The sequence below is a fragment of the Nelumbo lutea genome, chromosome 6 (assembly GCF_056320005.1).
Source record: "Nelumbo lutea isolate HS-2025 chromosome 6, American lotus-T2T, whole genome shotgun sequence".
NCBI lineage: Eukaryota > Viridiplantae > Streptophyta > Magnoliopsida > Proteales > Nelumbonaceae > Nelumbo > Nelumbo lutea.
Window position 1 is genome coordinate 60873499 of NC_142689.1, and position 27526 is coordinate 60901024.

Consider the following 27526-nt stretch of genomic DNA (forward strand, 5'->3'; position numbering starts at 1 on the left):
CCACCAAACGGTTAAAAATCATTGATTTAGTCAAGAACCATTCAACCTAATGACCGGGTCACGGGTTGCACACTCAATACATGCAAACTTTGCACTCCGATGTCTGATTGAGGTGATTTTTTTTATTTTTTATTTTGGGTAACTTTTTGAGATCTAAGGCGTCGTAACCTTTTTAGCCTCAAATTGCAATTTTTTATGTTTTTTATAAATAAAAAATTAAAACTAAATTAAAAAACATAAATTAAATATAAAAATATATATAACACATGGTTTTCAAAACCAGACCAAACCAGACAGTCGGACCAGAAAAACCAGGAAACGGTCAGGTGACTAGTTCCATTTTGCCCCAAAAACATTGATTTGGTCAACAAATCGTTGACCCGAGCGTTCAAACCGTTTAGCGGTTCTGTCCGTTTTTTATTTTTTTGTCAGAATGTCTATTTGACTCGAATTATCGGGCCGTCCGACCTGGGAATTGGACCCCTGACCCGTTCTACCCGAACGGTCGAACCGGTGACCCGCGACCCGGAAGAAAAAGGGTTCGGCCTCCGGGTCGGTTTTTAAAACATTGGCACTAACGGTTCTACTTCTACTCGGAATACTGATCAATCACGATCTACCAACCACCACGTGAGCCTCATATGCTTTAGTTCTCTCTCTCGCTCTCATTCATTCGTGGGTTATCTATATCGGCATTTCGGTTGAACGGCCTTGTGTGGCCACTCCCGCCTTGACGCCTTCAACTCCCTGTATCATACTACAAACGTGTAGATAGTAGAAAAAGAGACACAACCTGCACTCTCGGCCTCTCGCAAATGGAAACTTTATTCGCTACAGCGCCCACCGGTCTGAGATGTGGATTTTCTCCTCCTTACCATCAGCTGGTATTTTCTTCTCTTTCCTTTTGATTTACTAACAGTTCCTATGCTCCCTCTTAAGACTTGAGTTAATACGTACGCTTTCTGGGTTTTCTAATTTTCCCGTTCTGTTGTACGTTTTTTGTTCTTCTTATTCTTCTTTTCTATGCATTAAAACCCAGAGATCATGGCTTCAAAGATGGAAAATTGGGACTGGGGGACCGGTGAAAGGAAAAGCATTTTTTGCTACGACTTCAACAAAGTGGAGGAGGTAATTGATGCTTCTGCTTATTTAGTTAATTTATGTTGAATTACCTATTACCTCTAATTGTGCTTGTTTTTTTTTTTTGTCCCGACAATCACGATCTTTTGCATGCTCTCGAAGTGCTACAATTGGCATTTTGGAGTTTGTTTCTTGCCATACTTTTGGTCTGTACGAGTGATTTCATATGAAAGCGGATAGAATTATTTGCTTGCTTGGTTTAGTAGAGGGATTGGTTATTCATTATTTTTACTTTTATTTTGCTTGGTGATACCGATTTGGCCTTAGAACTTTTCAGTCTCAGACTCGGGTGCCGTATGAAAGTCTGAAGTCTGATTAGATCTTATTGGGATAATAATTTATTTTTATGTCTAAATAATTTGTTTCTGACATCTCTAGACGATCATGTTGGAGTTCTTGATCAGAGTATCCATTATAGTTTATTCTTTATGAACATGAGTATGAGGAGCATCCTTGTCGTTTAAAACTTTTAATAGGATATAAGGAGTACAGAAAACACTTCTACGAAGTGACAAGTGGTGATTCAATCATTTAACTAATTAGAGAAACTTTTCAGATATAAGTGCATCAATTAGAGAGATACCAAACACAGTAAAAAAGTCTTAAATGTAAATCAGAGCATGTTGCTTTACAAAAACCTATATAGAAAATTGCAGATATCAACTTTTGCTAAATTTTTGGCTATATACTTGTAACTTATTCAGTCGCTACACTTTGACATTACTCTGCCCATTTGGTTTGGGCGACCTGGCCAACCTGTCTGGTTCTTCATGAATTTCACTTTTGCATTTTCAAATGAATTATGGTCGGTTATGGTTGATTAGTTGTGGACTGACTGGCATGATAGAATTTTTTCCCCTTATGACTAATCTCAGGGCACCCTAAAAGAGTTACAGAAGAAGGAAAGTTGCTATTTACACTTTTTGTTCCGTTTGGGAGTTTTAGTTGTCTTATACTTTTTGCTTATGCTTTCTAATTGAATGCTTTCAAGTATCTTTCTTTATCTTTCTGTGTTTTTATCCTCGTATTTTAGATTTGAAGCTGGATGGTCATGTGAGTTTCATTTTGTTTAGAGGATTATGACCAGTTGCATATTTTGGTTGTGCTTGATATTCCATTTATAATAATTCCTATCCAATATCTAATGGATGGAACTATTGATGGTAAATGATATGTGTGGGTTTAATAAACAGGAGAACTTTGATATGTGCAGCCAATCAAGATGCTGAAAAATTATTTAAAAGGACTGTGGAAGTCGATAAGCTGATTGATATGCTGAGGGATGCACATGCAAATGAAGTAAGTTGATAGCTCCATGCACTTTATTTTCCATTCTCAACTGAAAAGCTTTAGAATTAATTATGATATTGGGATATTTTATTTGATTCTTTTCTATTCTCTTGTTGCCATTGCTAGTTAAAGGTTCAAACTTATCTCCTATATTTTGTATTAATATTGCTGGGTCGGTGTTTAAACTTTTAAACTAGAAGGAAATGGAAGATGTTTTTTTTTTGATAAATCAAAGGACTATATTATCAAGGGCAAAGTAATCTTACAATTGGGAACTAGGAGGAACAAGATGTACGGCTAGTTATGTTTGCCAAGGAACTCTACTAGAAGTGACCATATCAAGATTCAGGGCATTGAAACAATACAATCTATCTCAGTTTTTTGGAGTATAATATTAGTGAATAGTGTTCTCTTGATAAAACTAGGAGAAAACAAGAAGAGAAGAAGGAATGAGGGAGAAGAGAGAAGAGAAGGGAGAGGAGAAGAGAGGAAGAGAGAAATAATGATTAGAGAGCCAAAAAACATGCTAGCAGTGCCAACTTTTCTATTTATATATGTAGAAGATCAAGACTGTAATCAGTCTTGAATCCTAAAAGGTTTTAGGTTTGTAAAACAGAAGAGAAGATGAGAGAAAAGGAGAGAATAGAAGAGAAGCAAGAGAATACAAGTTTCTAAAAGGAGTGACAGATTCTAACTCATCTCCTGCCGCCACTTCAACTTAATATTTATATGTTATGCTAGTTACAGGAAAGGACACATCTGCCCTTGGTGTTTACATCATAACACTTAACAATATGAAACTGAAAAGTAAATAACAACTAGAATAACAGAAAAACATAACAAATAGACTAGGTACATTCTACCCTACGGACAGAGTGGCCCCACAGCTGTGGGGCCCACATCAGTTTCTCTACACTCCCCCTCAAGTTGGGAGTAAATGTTTATCATTCCCAACTTGGATAGATCCGCTTCTAGCTTCTTTCTTGGTACGGCTTTAGTGAGGATATCTGCTAGTTGCATACTGGAAGTGATGTAAGGGAGGCATACTTCTTGAGATGAGACCCTCTCTCGTACAAAATGCCGGTCAACTTCAATGTGTTTGGTTCTGTCATGCTGCACTGGATTATGTGCTATATTAATAGCTGCTTGATTATCACAATACAGCATCAGAGGCTTCTCATACTCAATACCCAACTCCTCAAGTAGAGATCTTAGCCATAGGATTTCAGCCACTCCGTTGGCCATGGACCTGTATTCTGCTTCAACACTCGACCGGGAGACAACACTCTACTTCTTACTTCTCCAGGAAACAAGGTTTCCTCCCACAAGGGCACAATATCCTGAGGTAGACCGTTTGTCATCAAAACTCACAGCCCAATCGGCATCCGTATAGACCTCCACCTTCATGTGGTTACTGTTCTTGAACAATATACCTCTACCCGTGCATCTCTTCAAGTATGCTAGTATTCTTTCTGCTGCTAGAAGGTGCGTGGTTCTAGGAGAATGCATGTACTGACTGACAACACTAACTGCATAACTGATATCTGGCCGAGTGAGGCACAAATATAGGAGCTTTCCCACTAACCGCTGGAACATAACTTTGTCTTCAAGCAGCTCTCCATTCTTTGCACTAATCCTGTGGTTCTGTTCAATGGGTGTATCTGCAAGTTTGACACCCGGCTTTCTAGTTTCAGCCAACAGATCTAAAACATATTTCCTCTGTGAGACAAAGATCCCCTGTTTAGATCTAGCAACCTCAATACCCAAAAAATACCGTAGTGGACCCAGATCTTTCACCTCAAACTCTTGATGAAGGAGCTATTTGAGGGACTCAATCTCATGGCTGTCATTTCCTGTCACCGCAATATCATCAACATATACTGCAAGTAGTGTCAGTGAAGACTCCACCCTTTTGATGAACAGTGTATAAGGGCCAAGTGTGGCTTGCTGTAAGAGATAATAAAACCCGAATGGTGGTCATCTTGGCTACTGGGGCAAACGTCTCCAAGTAATCTATACCATAAGTCTGAGTGAACCCTTTTGCAACTAGCCGAGCTTTGTACCTCTCAATGGAACCATTTGCATTGTGCTTTATAGTAAATACCCATCTGCATCCAACTGGTTTCTTTCCTTTGGGTAAGTCAACTAGCTCCTAGGTATTATTTTTCAACAGGGCATCCATTTCAACTTGCATTGCACCTCTCCACTTCGGGACTGATAGAGCCTCTTGCACTGTTCTTGGAATAGGGACATTGGAAATGGAAGTAAGGTAGGACCTATAGGTAGGTGATAGGCGTTCATAGGATAAAAAATGGAAAATACAGTGGGCTGTAGATGTGGTACAATGTCGTTTCCCTTTACGGACTGCAATCAGAAGATCAAGGTCATCTGTAGGAGGTGAAATGGCAACAATAGAAGAAGTCTCTATGGGTCCTGGGACTGTAATGCCTAGACTTGGAGCCGCAGATGAGATTGGAGCTGGCCTGGACTGCTGATGATCGGGATCAACCTGCTTGCACCGCCTGTGATAGACCCTCAACTCCTGATCCCTCTGACCACCCTCACCATTGCAGTTCCCCCTCAACTCCTGATCCCTTTGGCCACCCTCACCATTGCAGCTCCCATCACCCAATGGAATAGGTAAAGGAACTACCCCACTCTCACTGCTCTCCCCCTGAGGAGAAACCCGAGGATAATAGGGTGTCTCCTCAAAGAAAGTGACATCCATGGAGACGAACCTCCTCCCTGAGATAGGATCATAGCAGCAATACCCCTTTTGAGTTCGTGCATAACCAAGGAAAATGCATTTGGAGGCCTTGGGTTCAAACTTGGAGTGATGTGGGCTGAGAAGCTGAACAAAGCAGGTACAACCGAAAGTCTTAAGGGGAATAGAAAACAACTCCTCATGTGGGTATAGAAGGGAAAAGGGAGATCGCAAATTAAGAACCCGGGAAGGAATCCGATTAATAAGATAGACCACCGTGAGGATAGCATCACCCCAGAAGCGAATAGGGACATAGGAGGTAAACATAAGACTTCTAGCCACCTCCAAGATGTGCCTATTCTTCCTTTCTGCAACCCCATTCTGCTGAGGTGTATGAGGGCAAGAGCTCTGATGGATAACCCCATGAGTAAGAAGGTAAGATGCCAATGACTTAGCAAAGTACTCCTTTGCATTATCAGATCTAAGAACTTTAATCTTGGCATCAAACTGGGTTAGGATCATTTGGTGAAAGTTTTGGGTCAGGGCGGGAACCTCATCTCGTGAACGCATAAGATAAACCCAAGAAAATCGGGTATGGTCATCAACAAATAACAAAAAATATCTGTACCCACCCATAGAAGGAATGTGATATGGCCCCTAAACATCCGTATGCACGAGATCAAAATGACGATTACTCCTTTTATTACTCAATGAATAAGAGTTTCTACAATGTTTAGTAAACTCACAACTTTCACATTACAACTGGGACAACTCAACAGACTCAAACAAAGTAGGAAACAAACTCTTTAAGGATTGAAAAGGCAAATGACCCAATCGGTTATGCTTAACCGAACTCACACTCTGGGAAACAAGTGACCTCTTACCCACTGACTCTTCCCGACAAGAACTCTCCCCGAGCAGATAGATCCCATTCGTCTCACGGCTAGTCCCAATCACCTTTTTCATCTCCAGGTCCTGAAAAACACACCGGTCAGGGAAGAAAGTTACTGAGCAGTTCATGTGTTTGGTAATACTACTGACTGAAAGGAGGTTGGTATCAAGCTTAGGAACATGTAAGACAGAAGACAAGGAGATTGTATCTGATAACTTAATGTCCCCCTTCCCAGAAATAGGAACTAGGGAGCCATCAACAATAGATACTCTATCCCTACCAGATGACAAATGGTAAGAGGTAAACAATGAAGGCAAGCTAGTCATGTGGTCGAATGCACTTGAATCTATTACCCAACAAGGTTCAGTAGTACCTGGAGCTGAGGCATGTAGAGTACCTGAATTTACGGTTGTAAGCTGACAACCCATCTCAGAAACACTATCATAACTGATGCTCCCAAAGCTGCCTTCTGCCTGATTTTTAAACTCCATCTCGGTCAAGTCTTAAAACAGCACTTGGACTACCAATCACAACCAAAAACAGTAGGCCTGATTTGTATTCACAGTGTATGTGCACAACTGGGATAACTCTGATATGAAACCAACAAACAAACACAACAGTGGCTGTCCGTAGAGCTCTAACCCCTTTAAGAGAGTTCGAAAACCCCCAAAAAACTCTGAAAAACAACTTAGAAGGAGGTCTGATTTGCCTTTGCAGAATTAGGGTTTTAATCAGTCAAGAAAAGAATTGATCTGAAAGCTGAAAGCTGATCCGAAACTGATCTGATCTGAAAAGACAGTTACTTTTCAAACAGAGTCAAGGAAGTAAGTCTGAAAGCTGATCCGAAACTGATCTGATCTGATCAGAAATACCAACACAAACCCGATGTGATCTGAAACTGGTTTGATCCGATCAAGAATACCAACACAAAACTGATCTCAAATTAATCGCCTATCAATCTGAGGTGTTGTTATCTGAAATCACTACTGTGGGGCCCACTACTGTGAGAGCAAAAATAGGGTTTCAACTGTAGGTTTGAGGATCTGAAATCACTAAAGTGCTCAGCTGCACTCTCCAAGCAGTCCGCACCAGTGGGACTTGTCGTAGGGCACTGTGAAACCCTAAAAACTAATCCCCTTTGAAGAGGAGAGTTCGGCCCAACAATCAAACCCTAGACACAAACTTAATCACAGTTCGGCAAGCCAAACCCTAGAGCAAACTTGAACACAGTTCGGCCCCTCTTTCTAGATAGGTCCAACCTATCTCGGCTGATTGCAATCTCTAAAAATCAGTAAAGAAACAAACTTACTTACTGATTACCTGCCTTCGGTGTACTGTCTTCTAGGGTTACCTGAACCCTAACCTTCGCTGCCTCTTCCTGATTACCAACTCTTTGCAGGCTGTGGCAAGTCTTCAACTGCTGCAAACCTCTCCTGGTAATCTCCAAGATTCAGCCGCCGAAAAACTTCTTCAAGACTTCCAGCCCTAGCTAGTTCTCATGTGGTCGGCTGGACTAGATACACATGAGAAGCCCTAGATAGGCTCTGATACCATGTAGAAGATCAAGACTGTAATCAGTCTTAAATCCTAAAAGGTTTTAGGTTTGTAAAACAGAAGAGATGAGAGAAAATGAGAGAATAGAAGAGAAGCAAGAGAACACAAGTTGCTGAAAGGAGGGACAGATTCTAACTCATCTCCTGCCGCCACTTCAACTTAATATTTATATGTTATGCTAGTTACAGGAAATGACACATCTGCCCTTGGTGTTTACATCATAACACTTAACAATATGAAACTGAAAAGTAAATAACAACTAGAATAACAGAAAAACATAACAAATAAACTAGGTACATTCTACCCTACGGACAGAGTGGCCCCACACTACGGACAGAGTGGCCCCACAGCTGTGGGGCCCACATCAGTTTCTCTACAATATATTAGGATGACACAATATAACATAAAAGAATATAAAAAGACCATAGTACCCCTATGGCACATATTACATATCTATTAACAGATTTAACACTCCCCCTTAAATTGGGACTTTAGATGTCAATCATGCCAACTTGTCACATAGGTCATTGTGAAGGTGTCTGGAAGTTGCTCTTTAGAGCTCACATATGGAGTGCACACTTCTCCACTTACATGTTTCTCCCTAATAAAATGTTTGTCCACTTCAATGTGTTTTGTTCTGCCATGGAGGACTGAGTTGGCTGTGATATTAATGGCAGCCTTGTTGTCAAAATAGAGTGACATAGGACTATCGACTGTAATTGCCAGTTCACCTAACAAGTTCTTTATCCACATAATCTTAGCAACTCTATGGGACATAGCTCCGTACTCTGCTTTTGCATTAAACCTAGCCACCACACTCTATTTTTTTACTTCTCCATGTGACTAAGTTGCCTCCCACAAAAGTACAATATCCATTGGTAGATTTTCTGTCATCTACTGTCCTTGCCTAGTCAACATATGCATACACTTCAAATTTCAAATGTCCATGCTTTTGGAACAACAAACCAACTCTTGGAAATTTCTTAAGGTACCCAAGAATCCTCTAGAAAGCTTCAAAGTGCATGGTCTTGGGATTATGTATAAACTAACTGAGGACACCCACGACATAAGCAATGTCGTGGGTGGTCATAGATAGATATAGAAGTCTCCTTATGAGCCTCTAGAATTGCTTCACATCTTTATAGGTTCTCCCTGACTGCCACCAAATTTGTGATTTGGATCAATTGGCTTCACTCCTAACCTTCTCTTGTCCTCCAAGAGATCTAGGACATATTTCCTCTTTGAAATGAAGATCCTCTTTTGTGAGCGGGCGACTCCAATTCCAAGGAAATAGCATAAGGGACCCAAATCTTTCATCTTAAACTGAGTAGCCAAGAATTCCTTCAATTTCTGAATTTCAATTATCCAATCACTAGGTACCACTATGTTATCAACATACACAATCAGGGCTACAATTTTTTTTTCACCCCTCTTTACAAATGATGTGTGTTATGACTAACATTGTTTAAACCCCACCTGCTGCATGACCGAACGAAACTTACTAAACCATGCCTACGGTAATTGCTTCAACCCATTATTTAAGGATTTCTTTAACCTGCATACCTTCTGCTCATTACCTTTGGCACAAAAACTAGGAGGCTGAACTATGTACACCTCTTCCAAATCACCATTTGAGAAAGCATTCTTGTTATCCAACTGGTGAAGATCCTAGTAAAAAATAATTGCCAATGAAAGAAGTAATCTAATAGAATTCATCTTAGCTACAAGGACAAAAGTCTCCACGTAGTCCACTCTATACACATGTATAAATTCCTTTGACACCAAATTGTTTTTGTATGTTTACACTATACCATTAGCCTGATGATTTACTGTGAACACCCACTTACATCCCACTAGTTCTTTTACCTTAGGAACAATGTTCCGAAAATCGCAATCGTATCATAAATCGTAAAGGGGTTTGAATCGAATCACATTGTAAATCGTAAGACTTTTTCTTATTTTTTAAAAACCGTTAAAAACTCTAAAATATACCTAAATCTCTCAAAAAATAGAAAAAATGACTTTGCACAAGCTTTTTAACCCATAAACATCTTATAACTATATAGTAATGTCATGCTTATAGTTACACTAGTGACTAGTGTCAATAAAAGGCAATATCTTGGAATATGAATGAATACGAGGTTTACATGACAATGACAATATATCCAAGACTTTAGTTTAGTCAACAAAAAAGATGAGGCAACCCAATATACTATTTAGGTTACCTACACAAAATATACAAAAAAGTGGCCCACTATGCATAAATATATATAACAGTATAGCCCTATAAATGTTCTGTATATGTTCATATGCCAACTAAAAAACTAAGAACTAAGAATCCTTATCCATCAAAATATATCAATCATCATCCTCTCTATCATTATCCCCATCATCATCATCATCATCACTATTATCATCAACAAGTTGAATGTCTTCATCTTCTTCTTTATCTGGTGAAGAAACAAATTTGTCTTCATCTTGAAGCTGGACTGTCCCTTTTCTTCTCCCCTTGTGTAAATCCCTAGGACCTAAGGTAGAGGCCTAGAGCAAATTATGATTATTTGAATAAAATAATAAAGTTATAAATTATAAATTATAATAATAGAAAATTAAAACCTACCATGTTTCTTTCACTTATCTACAACTCCTTCAACTTTAGTAAAACACTCTCCCATATCCATCCATGTTGTATCATCAGAAAGGGCAGGATCTTCCTTCTCAGTTATCCATTCATCATCTGACTCCATGTCTAATAGACAAATTGGACCAAGCCCTTGCTCAGCTTTTTACTTCTCATGGCGGATCCCAAGTTGGCGGTTGTATTTAACAAACACCAAAGCATTCAATCTCTTTTGTTCTAAATGATTCTGTTATGGACGCATTCGTGGGGAAGAAGTACCGCCGCCGGCAGCAGCAGTAACGTGGGACCCTCATCAAATTATCTAGCTAGCCACAGTTCATCTTACCTTATCCTTATCTTATCTGCTTTCTTACTCTTATCTTATCTGTTCCAATAAGGATTAGTATAGAGTCTGATTTATCTTAGGGAGTTTTTATCCTTCTTGAGTAGGGAGTCTTATCTAGGAGTCTTATCTATCTTATCTATAAGCAGTTTATTTAGTCTTATCTAGCAGTCTTATCTATCTTATCTGTAAGCAGTTTAGTTATCAAGGAGTCTTCCTACAAGGAGGACTCTTACCTCTTGTAATCTCCTATTTAAGGAGCTGAAATTATTGAATAAAGATATCAAATTTCCAGTCAAGAAAGAGAGTAAAAGGAGAGTTCGGTGATCTCTTGGACAAATCACCCTCTAGGACACCAAGATAGGTTCAGCTAGGAAGGGGAGGAACAAGGGAAAACAGGAGCTTTTCCCCGTGGACCGACCCGTGACGAGATTCTACGCCCGGGCCCATAACAGATTCATTCTTTTTGAATTTATCTAGAAATATTAAAAATCAAGATTCAAGAATTATATATATTCATATATAATATACCCTTATCATAAATTTTAATCTCCTAAACTAAATAATTAAAGGAATAGAAGGTTTACTTACTCAAATGTGCTCCAATTCCTTTCACAACCTGTAGAACTGCACGTTAAGCTCAAAATACGGATTGAAGATTTCTTCAATTCTGGTGTGCCATCTCCATAGTTATCCCACCATATGGTTGCTTTGCCAAGCATTAATATATAAGTGACTAAGCATAACACAATCAAAAGAAAAAATAATAGACTTAGTTGTCTAATAACAAACCTGGTTCCTTTGTCTTTCAAGTAAGCTTTGCTGTTTCTTTACCAAATAAAGCTTCAACTGCCTTGAACTTGTCAATTTGATCCTCAATTATAATTCACTCTTGTGTATTGGGAATCATTTTCTCCAAACAATCATAAAGGCTCTGCTTAATTTCTAAATCCGCATTAAAATTTTCATCATATTGAAAAGTTGGATTTAGAAAATAAGTTGCTGCATGTAATGGCCCATGGAGTTGTAAATCCCAACATCTATCAATAATGTCCCATAGTGGCTTGTATCTTTTCTTCACATTTCTCAAGTTCCTGGCAATCCTTTTGTTTTGCTCAATCCATTGCTTCATAAATATATCCCATGGCAGGCCTTTCATCTGAATCAACAAGTCGAAGAACTTTCACCAAGGGAAGAGTACTTTTTAGGCAATATCAAGGTTTGAAATGTCGATGTCGGTGGAAATGTTGGTCATCCAAATATAAGAAACATGTCAGAAATGTTGGAAATATCGTACAGAAATGTTGTAAAAATTATAGACATGGTGGAAACATTGATAAATGTGCAAAATATAGAATGTTATTTAATGAAATGATAAAAGAAGCATAGGAACACCTTTTCAAATTGTTACCTTATTCCAAATCATTAAACAAAGCTAAGAAACTAAAGTTATAGATAAAAGAATATATTCTAAAGTTTCCCTATAAACCTTAAGATTCGGATTTTCATGATAGAATGAGTTAAAGCAAGAAAATGTAAATGGTTGTAATAGATTAACCAAATAATCTATTACACAAACAAAAACTAATATTTAACTTTATATTTGAAATGAATATTGAGTTAGCTCAAAGTGGTAATCATATAAATTAGATGGACAATAACTTGCTACTCACCTACCTACAATATTGTTACCAAATTATGTTATAATACTATCTCTTGTACTCCACATAGTATTGGTAGTGTTCAATGGGGAATATGTCAATTCCAGTAAATTTCATGTTGTTACCCATGGAAATGGAAATGGAAGTATGTTGTGGAAACTATCTCTTGCACTCCACATAGTGTTGGTAATGTTCATTGGGGAAATGTTGGTTCCAGTAAAATTTTGTGTCACTACCCATGGAATTGGAAATATGTCATGGAAATATTAGGGAAATTAGGGACATTTTAAACCATGATTTGGATGTCCGACATTTCCCCCGCAATATTTAACTAATGCCCAAAAGTTAACATTAATCAACACAATGTCATGTGCTTTAATTCCTTCTTCTTTCCTTGCAAATGGACTTCTTTCCCATTCTTTTGATTTAAACATCTTCCTTAATGCATCCTTCTGTTGATGAGCACTTTTTAATGTAAGAAAACAAGTTGCAAAGCGGGTTACAGCTGGTCTTGTCAATTCCTTGTTTCCACTATAATGGCGCATCAAATTGAGAACCCAACAATGCTTGTATATGAATCTAGTTAAGAATCTTGATTTCTTAACTGTTTATTCTATGGGCTGTACATGGTGCCCAAAATAGTTTTGGTTGTTTCTGAATCAACAACTCTGTAGCCGTTACATAGTTTGATGTGCCATCTGTCATCACTTGAACAATACCTTCCTCTCCAATTTCTTCAATCACTGAATCAAACAACTTGAACAAGTTTTCTCCACTTTTTGTGATTTCTGAAGTGTCCACAGATTTCAAAAATACTGTTTCACTTGGGCTGTTCACTAGAAAATTTATAATGGACCTTCTACAACCATCAGTCCATCCATCTGGCATGAGCGTGCAGCTAGTCTTCCTCCAGTCCTTATTACTCTTTAATCATTTGTTTAACGATTTTTTATTTATCTTTTGATCAATAACACTTTCATTAAATCATCAATAGAAGATTTACAAGAGGAAGACAAACACACTTATCTTCCAAGAGCAACAAAGAACCTCAAGAAAAGGAAAAAAAGAAAAAAAAAAACACTAAAGCTACAGCTTAGCCCAAAACAGTGAATCCCTTTCTGCCCCTTGTTTAGCTAAACCATCAGCTAGGGAATTAGCCGATCTTTTAACCCAACATGTCTTAACTTCCATCTCCCGCACCAGCCACTTGAATTTCCTCCACTCATTGTTGTACTTCCATAAGCCATTGTGATATTTAATCAGCCACCCTATCACCACCTCTGAATCCCCTTCAATTATGAGTTTCGTGATGTTCAACTCCTTACCTTTCCAGACTCCTTCCATAACTGCAAAGATCTCAGCTCTAAGGGAGTCACCCACTCCAATTGGGCCTGAGAACATGGCAGAAATGACCCCATTGTCATCCCTAAAAATACCCCCAATCCTCGATTGTCCCGGATTTCCCCTACTACACCCATCATTTATTCAACGATTCCTACCTCCTCTTTTTTACAAAAAAGTATTTCTTATTTCATGATAACTTGGTAGCTTAAGTCCCGGTCCAAATGTACTTAAATCATTGACCATTTTAGCAAAAAAGGGACATTTCACAAGATTAAAAGACAAAGCATTTGTATAAAAAAATTGAGCAATGGATTGACAAACTTTATCTCTATCACCTTTCTTAGACACTTGATTCAAAGTTGCTTTTTGATGACTTTTTCCTCCTTTTTGTACATAAGTATCAAGTGTGCATGATGCCTTTCTCTTTCCTTTGGGATCTACTTCCAGGTGATCATCAAAATAGAAGTCCCTCAAATTGGCCCCAACATTGGATTCATACATTTCCATCTCCATTTGTTTCTTTGTCCCTTCTTTATTTTCCAATAATGCCTTGAACTTTTCATATACTTTCTCTGGGTTTTTTTTTGCATGCTTGAATATTCTTGTTTGTGTGTGCAAGGTGGTCTTTTGTCCTAAAGACACCTCCCCAAAATTCCCCACCACAATAATTGCATCTCACATGCAAATTGTTGTTTTCATCAACTTTGACACAATGCTCCCATGTAACATCTTGAGCCTTCACCATATTTCCTACTAAAAAAATAGAATAAGTTGAGAACTTTGTCAATTTGTCGCTAATCACTACAAGTCTACATTTCAAGTTTTCTACAAGGCTGTTTTAATATCTTTCGAGTTTTGAATAATGACTAATGAAATGAGTATTTACTTATCCTTACCTACAATTTTTTTAAAAGGAACCATAATGTTCTCTAGAGTCTAGAAGCATAGAGTCTTGTCTCTATTGTTTTAAATTTTAACTTTCAACTTTCAAGTGTTCAACAATGTAACAAACCACACACATCAAGTCATCGATTAATAATATCCATACAATTTATACAATAGTAAGACACTACAATGAAAGTTATACAACTAAAAAAATTAATTTCTCATGTGAAATGAATGAATATATATCTGTTTTAACATTAACAAAAAGAAAAAAAAGGAATACATATCTATTTTTGCATAATACAGTTGTATTTTGTGTAAAAAAGAATGAAAAATGGGGATGAACCCCTGTTTTGTGATTAGAAAAAGGGTGAGGGGAATATATCAGGGCTAAAGCCCTATTTTCATGCAAGAAAACAAGTAAAAATATTGGGGAAAAGCCCCTGTTTGTAAATGGAAAAAGGGTGAAAAGTAAAAGGGCAGAGCCCTTGTTTTTATGCAAAAATATCAAGACAAAACATTATGAAACAAGGGGGAAATGTAATAGGGCGGAGCCCTTGTTTTTGTTCAAAAAGAAAGGACGACACTAAGTACCCATAGTTTTCATGAAAAAATGAATGAAAGACATGGGGCGGAGCCCCTGTTTTCATGACAAAAAACTGATTGAAATAAATGGGGTGGAGCCCCTGTTTTCATGCCAAAAAACGGACTGTAATAAAGGAGAAGAAACAAGAAACAAGACGAAAGAAGGAGGAAAAGGAGGAGGAAGAAGAAGAACAGTAAAAAAACAGAAACCATTATAGATAATAGAAAAACAGTGGAAATAAAAAAAAAAAAATCTCTTACCTTTCAACTCGGACTAGTAGAGAAGGAAGGTTGGAGCTTCATTGAAACAATGGAGGAGGGTTTCTTCTCTCCTAGTCTCCCGCCCAAGTCTTTTCCTTGAATGGTAAGTCTTCTTTGATTGACCAAAGTGGGTATTCTATGTTTTATAATTAAAATGAAGATTTTGCCCCTCTTTATAAAGTGAAACTTTAGAAAGGAAGAGGGTTAAATGGTCATTTAATCTCAAATGAAGCTTTCAAACTATAATTGTTTGAGTCATCCAGGAATCGCGATTTACGATTTAAACTACCAATTTGATTACAAATCGTACATTTATTCAAAAAACGATTTACACATACGATTTGTATCATTTTAACCTCGATTCGATTTGAATCGTACAATTCAAATCTTGAATCACACGATTTTGAAAACATTGTTCTTGATAACTTCTACTTGGAGATCCTCATAGGATGGGTTCCTTATCATTCTTGGATTGTTCTTGGGTATAGTATGTAGCTCCGGATATAGGAAATGCTGCTGGGTGGTGTATTGCTTCTGTTGTTCTGTTGTTGCTTCAAGAATGCTTTCATCTTCATCTCTTCGATGTGTACCTGATCCCAGGGGTTTCTTGACTTCAAATTCATATGGAGGGACTCTAGGGATGTAGGAGGATGATTCTCAGTGTATGGAAGTGTGGGGGAGGTGGTGGAGGTCCACAAGTGTAAGACATTATGCTATGTATGCTGTAATAGCACTATGACTGATTTGGAGAAGTCCTAAGGCTTAAAGGGCATATGGGAAGAGTGAGGGGATTTCCTCTAAGGCTTTAGAGGTCAGTGAGGGAGAGGAAAGGCTGTTTTGGACATGGTGGGGGGGTATTATTCTAGGCTAATAGGTGTAGAGTTCTCTCCCTAGGCTAGAATGTCTATTTTGTGTGAGAAAACATGGGTATTTATAAAGTTTTGGGGAGGATTCTAAAAGAGAATGGATGGCTGAGATTTGAGTTTGGGGAGATCAATGGTTAAGGTTTAAAATGTTTATGGAAGGAGATTAAATGTAAGAAAGGCTGGCATGACAGCCTTGTGATAGATCTTCTCAATCAATCAAGACAATAAATGGAATGTTTTATAAATTTGCCTAAATTGAATATTCTAAGTTTAGGTGACTGGCTTGATTGATTGGAGACTCCTTAGTTGGTTAAATTTAAATTTAAAGATGGTTCTTAGAGGCTAGGAGAAAGATTTGGTTTTGTGGTTCCCTAGGTTCGAAGTTGTAGTGAAGAAGATTCCAAACGGGGGGTTCAGATAAAGTCTAGCTTCGGGTCTCAAGATGGAGGGGTTAACGGTATCGGAATTGGACAATCTTGATATTGTTGAACTTGGAATTTCGAGCTCTATGCATCTACAGGATTGGATTATTTTTTATTTCATGTGAGATATGGATCAAGATCAAAATGGTCCTGATTGGATGATCATAATCGGTTCTGGCTTCGGGTCTTGAGATGAAGGGGTAAACGTTATGGATTTGGGTGATCTTGGTGTCGTCAAATTTGGAATTTTGGGCTCTATGAACCTATGGTGTTGGGTTTTTGACTTAATACGAGATAAGGTTTAGGATCAAAATGACCTTGAGCAAATGATCGGAATCGTTCCAGCTTTGGGTCTTGAGATGAATAGGTAAGTTGTGTTGGATTTGGGTGATCTTGGTGTCGTTGGATTTGGAGTTTTAGGCTCTGCATACTTATGGTGTTGGATTTCTAACTTGATGTGATGTAAGGTTCAGTATTGAAATGACCCCGATCGGATGATCGAAATCAGTTATTTCTTCGAGTCATAAGATGAAGGGGTAAATGGTGTCGGATTTGGGTGATTTTGGTGTCATTGGATTTGGAATTTTGGATTCTACGTACCTATGGTATCGGATTCTAGAGGTCTAAACTTTTGTAAAAATTTCAAAAATGCCCCCAGGTCGGCTGAGAGATTAGCTAAAGCATGGTTGAAGTTTGAAGTGTTGCAGAGAGATTGAAGGCGCAAAAATGGGGCATTTAACTCAAGAAAAACAAAATTGCGATAAACACGAATGCGATGAGCAGAAGAATCATAGCAAAGAAATCTTAGACTAATCCCATAAAGCCACACATAACAGATTGTGCAAATAACTTGAAACGTACATGGGATGGGGAATGAGCAAAGCAAAAACACCTAAAAACATGAAGACTAGGTAAGTCAGGAGGACAACCAAATAGTTTTTAGAAGGGAGCATAGTTTAAAGGCGCCAAGGCAAGGCTAGGCGGTCATGGGGCACCTAGGCCTCGCTTAGGCAATGAAATCAGAAAATAGGAAGCCTACATGTTTCCACCCCTCATGTGCTAGTTACTTGGTTTTATACATTAACCTACAAACCTCTAAACAGAAATTTCTGCTTATGATTCTTGCAGTCATGCTTAAAGCATGCAACATAGAATATTAGAAATAGAAATTCGGACTTAAAAGAAGAACTGAAGAGGGCATAGCCCCTGTGTGTGACCAAGAAAAGAAAAAGAACTTAAGGAGAAAACAGGGAGGTGGAAGCCCTGTTTTAGACTAAAAAACAAAAGAAAATGAACAAGGGGCTCCACTGCTGTTTTAGACCAAGAAACTGGGGAAACACATGAAAGAAGAAAATGAAAAGAACAGGGGTAGAGCCCCTGTTTCAGACCACCGATGAAGAGGGAAAAAATGATGAAAAGACTCGGAGAAATGAAGAAGAAAAGGGGGTGGAACCCCTGTTCTAGATCACCTTCAAGGAGGAAAAAAGTGTAGGTAAATGAATAAGATCAAAAGGGTGAAAAGATTGCAGGAAAATGAAGAAGAAAAGAAGGGTATGGAGCCCCTGTTTTATTCCAAAAAATACATGCAAAAACATAGGGAAAAGACAAAAAAAAAGGAGGAAAAAAACAACAAAAAGGAAGAAAAAAGGCTGAAAACGAAGAGGGTAAGAAGAAGAATAAGTGGTCCAAGGTGGGCTGAAAACTAGGAAGAAGAAGAAGATTATGATGATGATGATGATTCATTTGACATACCTGGCATATTCGAAATGGTTTAGATTTACTTTTTGGTTATGCAGCATTGCAGCAACGGGTTGGAGTTGCACTGTGTGTGAAACAAACCTGACCGGACAGCTCTCCCTCTTCTACTCAGTTCTGAAAATAAAACCCTAAAAAGACAAAAGGTTTGCTAGTATTCTTCTAATAAAAAGAGTGATAATGTGTGATAGGTCCTATTATAATAACAAAAACAAACCAATAAAAATTATTTGCAGAGAAAAAAGTAAAAAACAATATAAAAATATTAAATGATCAATGCATTAAGGGCTGTATTAATGTGTCTTGCAGTTGCATCTAGGTGCCTGCCTAGTTGCCTAGGCATGCACCTAACTGACTGGGTGTGCGCCTTATTCAAATTTACATGGCATTTGGGCGAGGCGAAGTTTGAAAACCGCCTAGTCACCTAGGTGTCACCTTGATAACCATGGAAGGGAGATATATTAGTAAGAGCAGAAGAGGGAACACAATTAATAAAGAAAACAATGGTACTAGTATCCTCTACCCAAGGAGCATGATATTCTTGTAGTAGGGTTCTCACAACACTAAGCACATGCTCGTTCTTATGCTTGGCCACTCCATTCTACTGAGGTGTATCTGGACAACTTCGTTGAACTTGTATCCCATGGCTCCTCAGATAGGACAAAAAGTCTCCGTCAGTGTATTCTTGCCCTGAATCTGAGTGGAGAATATGTACATGAGACTGAAATTAAACTCGTACCTTAGCATGAAATAGCCAAAATGTAGGATAGACTTCTGATTTATGTCGAAGAAAGTATGTGCACCTAGTGCAGTCATTAATGAACAAAACAAAATACTTGTATCCAAGCCAGGAAACAATAGATAAGGTCCAAATATCACTATGTAGAATTTCAAATGGTGAGGTAGCATGCTCAGATGTTTGAGGAAAGGGTAGAGTGTGACTCTTACTTAAACAACAAGAAACACATGATGTCTCAAATGTATGTAAAGAAGGAATTTTATTTTTAATGGAACCAGAGTTAAACAAAAATTTTAAGTTTTCAAAATGTGAATACCCCAACTGTTTATGCCATAAATCCCAAACATTATTCCTTTGACCAACAAAAGAACTAGAAGAGGATGAACTGAAATAAGCTGAAGATGTTGATGCTTGAGCGTTCTCGAACTCCAATGCAAATAGATGGCCTGGTCCACGCACCTTCCCTTTCACCTTTCCAATGTACTGGTCCTGAATCGGACAACCATCATGAGAGAACGGAAGTATATGACCTTCATTAACAAGTTGGCCAACACAAATCAGATTAGTAGTAAGGTTGGGAATAAAAATGGTTTTGGTAAGAGGAAAGGAGGTAGTAGATGAAAGCTTAAGAGATAAGTCATTACTACCAATGATATTCAATTTTTCACCATTGGCAGTAATGATATGTCTTGGTGGGTTTCAGAAATGTTATCTGGGGGTTCAAGGTAAGCTCTTATCATATGATTAGTTGCTTTGGAATCAATGATCCAAACATGAGATTGAGAGGAACAATAACCAGAAAACTCACTAGATAAGCCAATAGCAAAAAAGGCAGAGGAAATAGTAGAGGATACCGGTTGTTGAATTTTCTTTTCATCCATAGATGTAGAAGGTTCACCCTTAATAGAGGAATCACCCTTGGTAGAAGAGATATCAGTGGTTTGTCCCTTAGTCACTTGATATGCACGTGGCTGGTTCTTCTTCTAAATACCCTTAGATGTCTTAATCGGACAGTCTGGAATGATGTGACCATGCTGCTTACAATAAGTGCAAACATTCCTTTTCTTGCAGTGAGAAGTAATGTATCCAAACTCCTTACACTCATAACACTCGAGTTTTGGAGAATTCCTTAGAACCTGACTTCTTACTTCCTTTAAAAGTAGTGTCAGCCCCAGAATCAATTGATTTCCCATCAATACTTGTAGCAGTCAGGAGTCTAGTCTCCTCCCTCAAAAGTTCACCCATTACTAAATCCAAATCCAGAAGAGCTCCTCTACTCAAAATGTTAGACCTGATTATCTCATACCCAGGTCCAAGTCTCATAAGAAGTTGATTCACCTTCCTCTTCTCAAAATGCTGCTGGAGATACTTAACACAATCTATAGAGTCCGAAGGATCCATATGAACAAGCTCATATTCTGCCCACAGGTCGAGAGACCTGGCATAATATTCTTGATTCTTCCTATCTCCCTGGTAATAAGCAAAAGCCTCAGACTCAATCTGATACTGTCTTGACATGTTGGGTTGATGGTATACTTTCTTTATGTATGAATACATCCCATAGGCAGTTCAAATTCTTCTCATGGGTACTGCAATATGAGATACTATTGAACCGAGTGTCCAGGAAAACATTTTCCCATTATCCAGCTTCCATTGTGAATAAACCTTGGTATCAGTTTCATCCGGTTTAGTAACCTTTCCATTCAAATATCCTTCCAGATACTTTTCTTTAATAAAGAAGTCCAAACAGAACTTCCACATACTGTAGTTAGTTCCATTAAACTTCATGGAAATGATATCAGCCTTCTCAACCATTCCGGATAATAACCACAGTCCAAAACAAGTTAACAATGCTGAAATCGATAGTAAAAGGAAGAGGAACTGATGATTAACCAGCCAACTTCAATCAGAAACAGTCCAAATACAATACTGAAGCAACACTTCACTAAATAGAATGAGATTTTTTTTTTTTTTTTGATGAATACTAAATAGAATGAGATTACTCAGCAGAAATCTCACTACAGTAGGTTTAGATTGATGCCAGTCCAAAATGTTTAGGACTGTCGATCACAAGGTGGGACCAAAACCCCTCTAAAATTGAACCAACTTCAAATCAGATCAAACAAACAGTGAAAGGAGGCCAGGGCGGCACCAACTTTAGAATCTTAGGCTGACTGGATCAGCCGATTTGAAGAAATCAAGAAAATACTAACCTGCTGGGCATCTTTTCTAGAGAAAAAGCCTATCACTTTCGGCTGATTAAAATGCCCTCTGTAGAGAACACTGATGTGGGCCCCACAGCTTCGGTCCCACTGTATCTGTAGGGTAGAAAGTGTTCTAGTCTTCCTAGGGTTAGCTATTGGTCATTTAGTTGTTTCAGTTGTTATTTATTTCAGTCTTTTTTTGCTCTATTTGTTATGTAAAGACTAAGGGCAGATCTGTCCTTTCCATGTAATGAGCATAACCTATAAATATTAATTAAAGTGGCGGCGGCAGAATATGAAGCTTCTGCTCCTCCTTTTCAACTCTTGTGTTTTACTGCTTCTCCTCCCTCTTCCTCCTCTTTTCTCTTTACCTTTCTTCTTATTTTCGAACCTGAAATCCATTAGGGTTCAAGACTGATAACAGTCCTGAACTTCTACTTGGTATCAGAGCTAGGGTTTTTCATGTGAGTCTAGTCCAGCCGACCACATGTGAACCATCTAAGACTGGAAGCTGAGAAAGTAGAGTTCGTTGACTGGTTCTTGGAGATCTCCAGAGGATTAGCAGCTGTTTGAAGAATTGCCATAGTTGCAGCGAGTTGGTGATCAGGAAGAATCAGAGAAGGCTAGGGTTTGGGTAACCTTGGAAGGCAGCGAAGAACATCCTATTGTAAGTTTTTTATTTTCTGAGAGAAGTACTATCAGAGAAGATAGGTTGGACCTATCTAGCAAGGGCGGCCAAACCACTCTAGGGTTTTATCCTTCTATTCTCTAGGGTTTTGTCTTAATCCTGCGGCAAACCCTAGTACTGGACTGAACCTTGTGATCTAATACTGCAGCAACTTAATAGTTCTCTCCTCAACATTGATCAATTTTAGGGTTTCATATTAACCCTACTACAAGCCTTATCCGTATGGTACTGTCTGGAGTGTACGGCTGAGAATTTGCTTTTAGGACTGATTAAAACCCCAATTCGGCTTCAGCATATCAGATTGTTCTTCAAACTGTTTTTCAGTTTTCTTTTGGGGTTTTGAACTCTTCTAAGGGGGTGAAAACAGTTCGGACTGTTGCTGTTGTGTGTGGTTACTGATTTCAGATCAGTTTTATACCTGTTTCATGTACATCTACTGTGAGTACAGATTAGTTCTATACTGATTTTGTGATTGTGGTTGATAGTCCAAGTGCTGTTTTTGACTGTAGTAACCCTAATTTTGAGACTTCTGGTTCTTGACCGAAATGGAGTTTAAGAATCAGGCAGAAGGCAGTATTGGGAATAGCAGTTATGTGTTATGTGGGCATTGTAAGAAACCCAAACACACGAAAAAACATGTTGGAAGCTACATCCTTATTTGGTCCCGACAAAGTTAAGAAGCAAGAAGGGTAACGTTCATGTGGCAGTGCATACTAATTCAGCATCCTCGTCTGGCACAAGAGGCACATTCTTAGAGACCTTAGCCGCAGTTCGGGCTGCTCTTATACAGTTGGAAGGGGAAGTTGGGAACTCAGCTCAGCCACCGCAGTCACCATTAGCCCCCGCCACATTTGCTTCCGCACATTCAAGTACTCGAGCCTCAGCCTGCCATGCCTCAGCTCCAGGTACCACTGAACCCTGTTGGGTGATAGATTCAGGTGCATCTGACCATATGACTAGCTTGCCTTCATTGTTTACCACTTATCATTTATCTTCTGGTAGGGATAAAGTATATATTGCTGATGGCTCTCTTGTCCCCATTTCTGGCAAGGATGACATCAAGCTATCGGATACCATCTCCTTGTCTTCTGTCTTACATGTCCCTAAGCTTGATACTAACCTTCTTTCACTCAGTAGTATTACCAAACACATGAACCGCTCAATAACCTTCTTCCCTGACCGGTGTGTTTTTCAGGACCTGAAGACGAAGAAGGTGATTGGGACTGGCCGTGAGACGAATGGGATTTATCTGCTCGGGGAGAGTTCTCATCGGAAAGAGTCAGGGGATAAGAAGTCACTTGTTTCCCAGAGTGTGAGTTCGGTTATGCTTTGGCATAACCGATTGGGTCATTTGTCTTTTCGGTCCTTAAGGAGTCTGTTTCCTAATTTGTTTGAGTCTGTTGAGTTGTCCCAGTTGCAATGTGAAAACTGTGAGTTTGCTAAACATTGTAGACACTCTTATTCGTTGAGCAATAAAAGGAGCAATTGTCCTTTTGTTCTTATGCATACGGATGTCTGGGGGCCATATCACATTCCTTCCATGGGTGGGTACAGATATTTTCTGTTATTTGTTGATGACCATACCCGGTTTTCTTGGGTTTATCTTATGCGCTCACGAGATGAGGTTCCCACCCTAACCCAAAACTTTCACCAAATGATCCTAACCCAGTTTGATGCTAAGATCAAAGTTCTTAGATCTGATAATGCAAAGGAATACTTTGCTAAGCCATTGGCATCTTACCTTCTTACTCATGGGGTTATTCACCAGAGCACTTGTCCTCATACACCTCAGTAGAATGGGGTTGCAGAAAGGAAGAATAGGCACATCTTGGAGGTGGCTAGAAGCATTATGTTTACCTCCAATGTCCCTATTCGCTTATGGGGTGATGCTATCCTCACGACGATATATCTTATTAATCGGGTTCCTTCCCGGGTTCTTGATATGTCATCTCCTTTTTCCCATCTATACCCAGATCAGGAGTTGTTCACTGTTTCCCTCAAAACATTTGGTTGTACCTATTTTGTTCAACTTCTCGGTCCCCATCACTCCAAGTTCGAACCCAAGGCCTCCAAATGCATCTTTCTTGGTTATGCACAAACTCAAAAGGGTTATTGCTGCTATGATCCTGTCTTAGGGAAGAAGTTTGTATCCATGGATGTCACTTTCTTTGAGGAGACACCCTACTATTCTCGGGTCTCTCCTCAGGGGGAGAGTAGTGAGCGTGGAGATTTGGGTCCTTTTCTTCAGGGGGAGTGCAGTAAGGGCAGGGTTAATACTTTTGGGGTTGTTCCCTTACCTATTCCTGTGGGTGATGAGGGCTGCAGTAGCGAGGGTGGTCAGGGGGATCGGGAGTTGAGAGTCTATCACAGGCGATGCAGGCAAGTTGATCCCAGTCATCAGCAATCCCGGCCAGCTCCAACCTCTTCTGCAGCTCCAAGTCCAGATATTACAGTCCCAGGGCCCATAGAGACTCCTTCCATTGTTGCTACCTCACCCCTTACAGATGACCTTGACCTTCCCATTGCCATCCGTAAAGGAAAACGGCATTGCACTACATCTACAGCCCATTGCATCTCCCAGTTTTTGTCCTATGATCGCCTATCTCCCTCCTACAGGTCCTATCTCACTTCCGTTGCTAATGTCCCTATTCCAAGAACAGTGCAAGAAGCCCTATCAGTCCCAGAGTGGAGAGGTGCAATGTAAGTTGAAATGGATGCCCTGTTGAAAAATAATACCTGGGAGCTAGTTGACTTGCCCAAAGGAAAGAAACCAGTTGGATGCAGATGGGTATTTACTATGAAGCACAATGCGGATGGTTCCATTGAGAGGTACAAAGCTCGGCTAGTTGCAAAAGGGTTCACTCAGACTTATGGTATAGATTACTTGGAGACATTTGCCCCAGTAGCCAAGATGACCACCATTCGGGTTCTATTATCTCTTGCAGCAAGCCACACTTGGCCTTTGTACCAAGTGGATTTTAAAAATGCCTTCCTGAATGGGGACTTGCAGGAAGAGGTTTACATGTAGTTGCCTCCTGGATTCTATGATACAGAGGCAGGTAAGAAAGTCAGCCAGCTCAATAAGGCATTGTATGGTTTGAAGCAGTCACCTAGAGCTTGGTTCGACAGATTTAGACTAGCCCTTGGGAAGTTTGGTTATGTACAGCCCCACTCAAATCATACACTGTTCATCAAGAGGGTGGAGTCCTCACTAACACTACTTGCAATATATGTTGATGATATTGTGGTGACAGGAAATGACAACCATGAGATTGAGTCCCTCAAACAGCTTCTTCATCAAGAGTTTGAGGTGAAAGATCTGGGTGCATTACGGTACTTTTTGGGTATTGAGGTTGCTAGATCTAAACAGGGGATCTTTGTCTCTTAGAGGAAATATGTTCTAGATCTATTGGCTGAAACTGGAAAGCTGGGTGTCAAACCTGCAGATACACCCATTTAACAGAACCACAGGATTAGTGCAAAGAGTGGGGAGCTGCTTGAAGACAAAGTTATGTTCCAGCGGTTAGTGGGAAAGCTCCTATATCTATGCCTCACTCGGCCAGATATCAGTTATGCGGTTAGTGTTGTCAGTCAATACTTGCATTCTCCTAGAACCACGCACCTCCTAGCAGTAGAAAGAATACTAGCATACTTGAAGAGAAGCTCAGGTAGAGGTATACTGTTCAAGAACAATGACCACATGAAGGTGGAAGTCTATACGGATGCCAATTGGGCTGGGAGTGTTGATGACAGAAGGTCTACCTCCAGATATTGTGCTCTTGTGGGAGGTAACCTGGTCTCTTGGAGGAGTAAGAAACAGAGTGTTGTCTCTCGATCTAGTGCTGAAGCTGAGTACAGGTCAATGGCTAACGGAGTGGCTGAAATTCTTTGGCTGAGATCACTACTTGAGGAGTTGGGTATTGAGTATGAGAAGCCCCTGATGCTGTATTGTGATAATCAAGTGGCTATTAATATAGCACACAACCCGGTGCAGCATGACAAAACTAAACATATTGAAGTTGATCGATACTTTGTGCGAGAGAGGGTCTCATCCCAAGAAGTGTGTCTCCCATACATCACCTCCAACATGCAGCTGGCAGATATCCTCACCAAAGCTGTACCACGGAAGAAGCTAGAGGCAGATCTATCCAAGTTGGGAATGATAAACATTTATTCCCAACTTGAGGGGGAGTGTAGAGAACACTGATGTGGGCCCCACAGCTTCGGTCCCACTGTGTCCGTAGGGTAGAAAATGTTCTAGTCTTCCTAGGGTTAGCTATTGGTCGTTTAGTTGTTTCAGTTATTTATTTCAGTCTTTTTTTGCTCTATTTGTTATGTAAAGACTAAGGGCAGATCTATCCTTTCCATGTAATGAGCATAACCTATAAATGTTAATTAAAGTGGCGGCGGCAGAATATGAAGCTTCTGCTCCTCCTTTTCAACTCTTGTGTTATACTGCTTCTCCTCCCTCTTCCTCATCTTTTCTCTTTACCTTTCTTTTTATTTTCGAACCTGAAATCCATTAGGGTTCAAAACTGATAACAGTCCTGAACTTCTACTCCCTCAAACAGCCTTGAAACAGTGCTTAATGGTAGTAAAAAACTTCTCAAAGAATCCTTTAACATCCAAAGCAACAAACTGAATCATAGCTGGTAGATACAACCTGCTCTATTAGTTTGAAAGAGAGAAGACCAAGAGTTTCAAGGGTGTCAAAATGTGATAATCGGCCCCCACCCCCAAAGGTGTATATATACATATTAAAATGTACAATTACAAAGAGGCCCTTAAAGGGCTGAAAGAGAAAAATAAAGGAATAGAAAGAATAAGACTATAGTACAACAGGGCTATATCACTACTGCACATCAAGTGTCTCCACAGTTGGAAGGCTAGGGTTTTGTAGGCTTTGGCATTGCCATCCTCATCACATTTCCAATTCATATTCTGATAATGATCTAACTCCTAGATTGAAGTCAGATCTGAGTAGTACATTGAGAGACTTCTCTCCCCTTGTTTACATGTCGTGGATGCAGCTTGCAACTGATAGATTTTTGCTTAGTGCCTTTGTTCTGAATAGGTGGATTTTGCTTGTCCCTAGATTTCAACAGCTGTATCATCCCACATAAAGTTTTTTCTCACCTGTGGTAGCATAGATACAAGCAGCCACAACATCACCATATTATTTTCTTGGTCCCACTTGTCATGTTCAGCACTCCCAAACTTTGGTTCTTTAACTTTTCCGTTAATGTACCCTATCTTTCCCCTTGCAGTGATATAGAGTCTAATTCCCTTCGACCACTCTAGATAGTTAAGGCCATCTAGAGGAATAACAGCCATGGGAAAGCTCATGTCCACACTCCCACTAAGTTCACCTTGACTAAAAGACACACCTGAGGTTTCTGTAGTTTCACAAGACATGGTGCCAACTAGAATTCACTGTTCATCCACAAAAAACATGGTTCTCAACCACAAACAAAACAAAAGGAAAAAAACACCAATAACACCAATTTTGGTACAGGACAGCACTACTGGGAGCCAAAAACACTGTACTGCAGAGTTTTCAATCCTGGACAGGC

At 39.3% G+C, this 27526-nt stretch overlaps 1 protein-coding gene across 2 annotated transcripts in view; it reads left to right on the top strand.

Moving 5' to 3' along the window:
• The first annotated feature begins 644 nt into the window (after positions 1-644).
• Positions 645-27526, top strand: part of LOC148849148 (uncharacterized) — a 77025-nt gene continuing 50143 nt past the window's right edge. Inside the window, exons 1-3 of one of the 2 annotated variants that reach the window (XM_088952415.1) lie at positions 645-884; positions 1040-1128; positions 2334-2439. In XM_088952415.1, the coding sequence (XP_088808541.1) occupies positions 816-884; positions 1040-1128; positions 2334-2439 (264 nt within the window). In that variant the 5' untranslated portion in view covers positions 645-815. The remainder of the gene's footprint in view (positions 885-1039; positions 1129-2333; positions 2440-27526) is intronic. The other variant, XM_088952416.1, reaches the window with a different exon arrangement.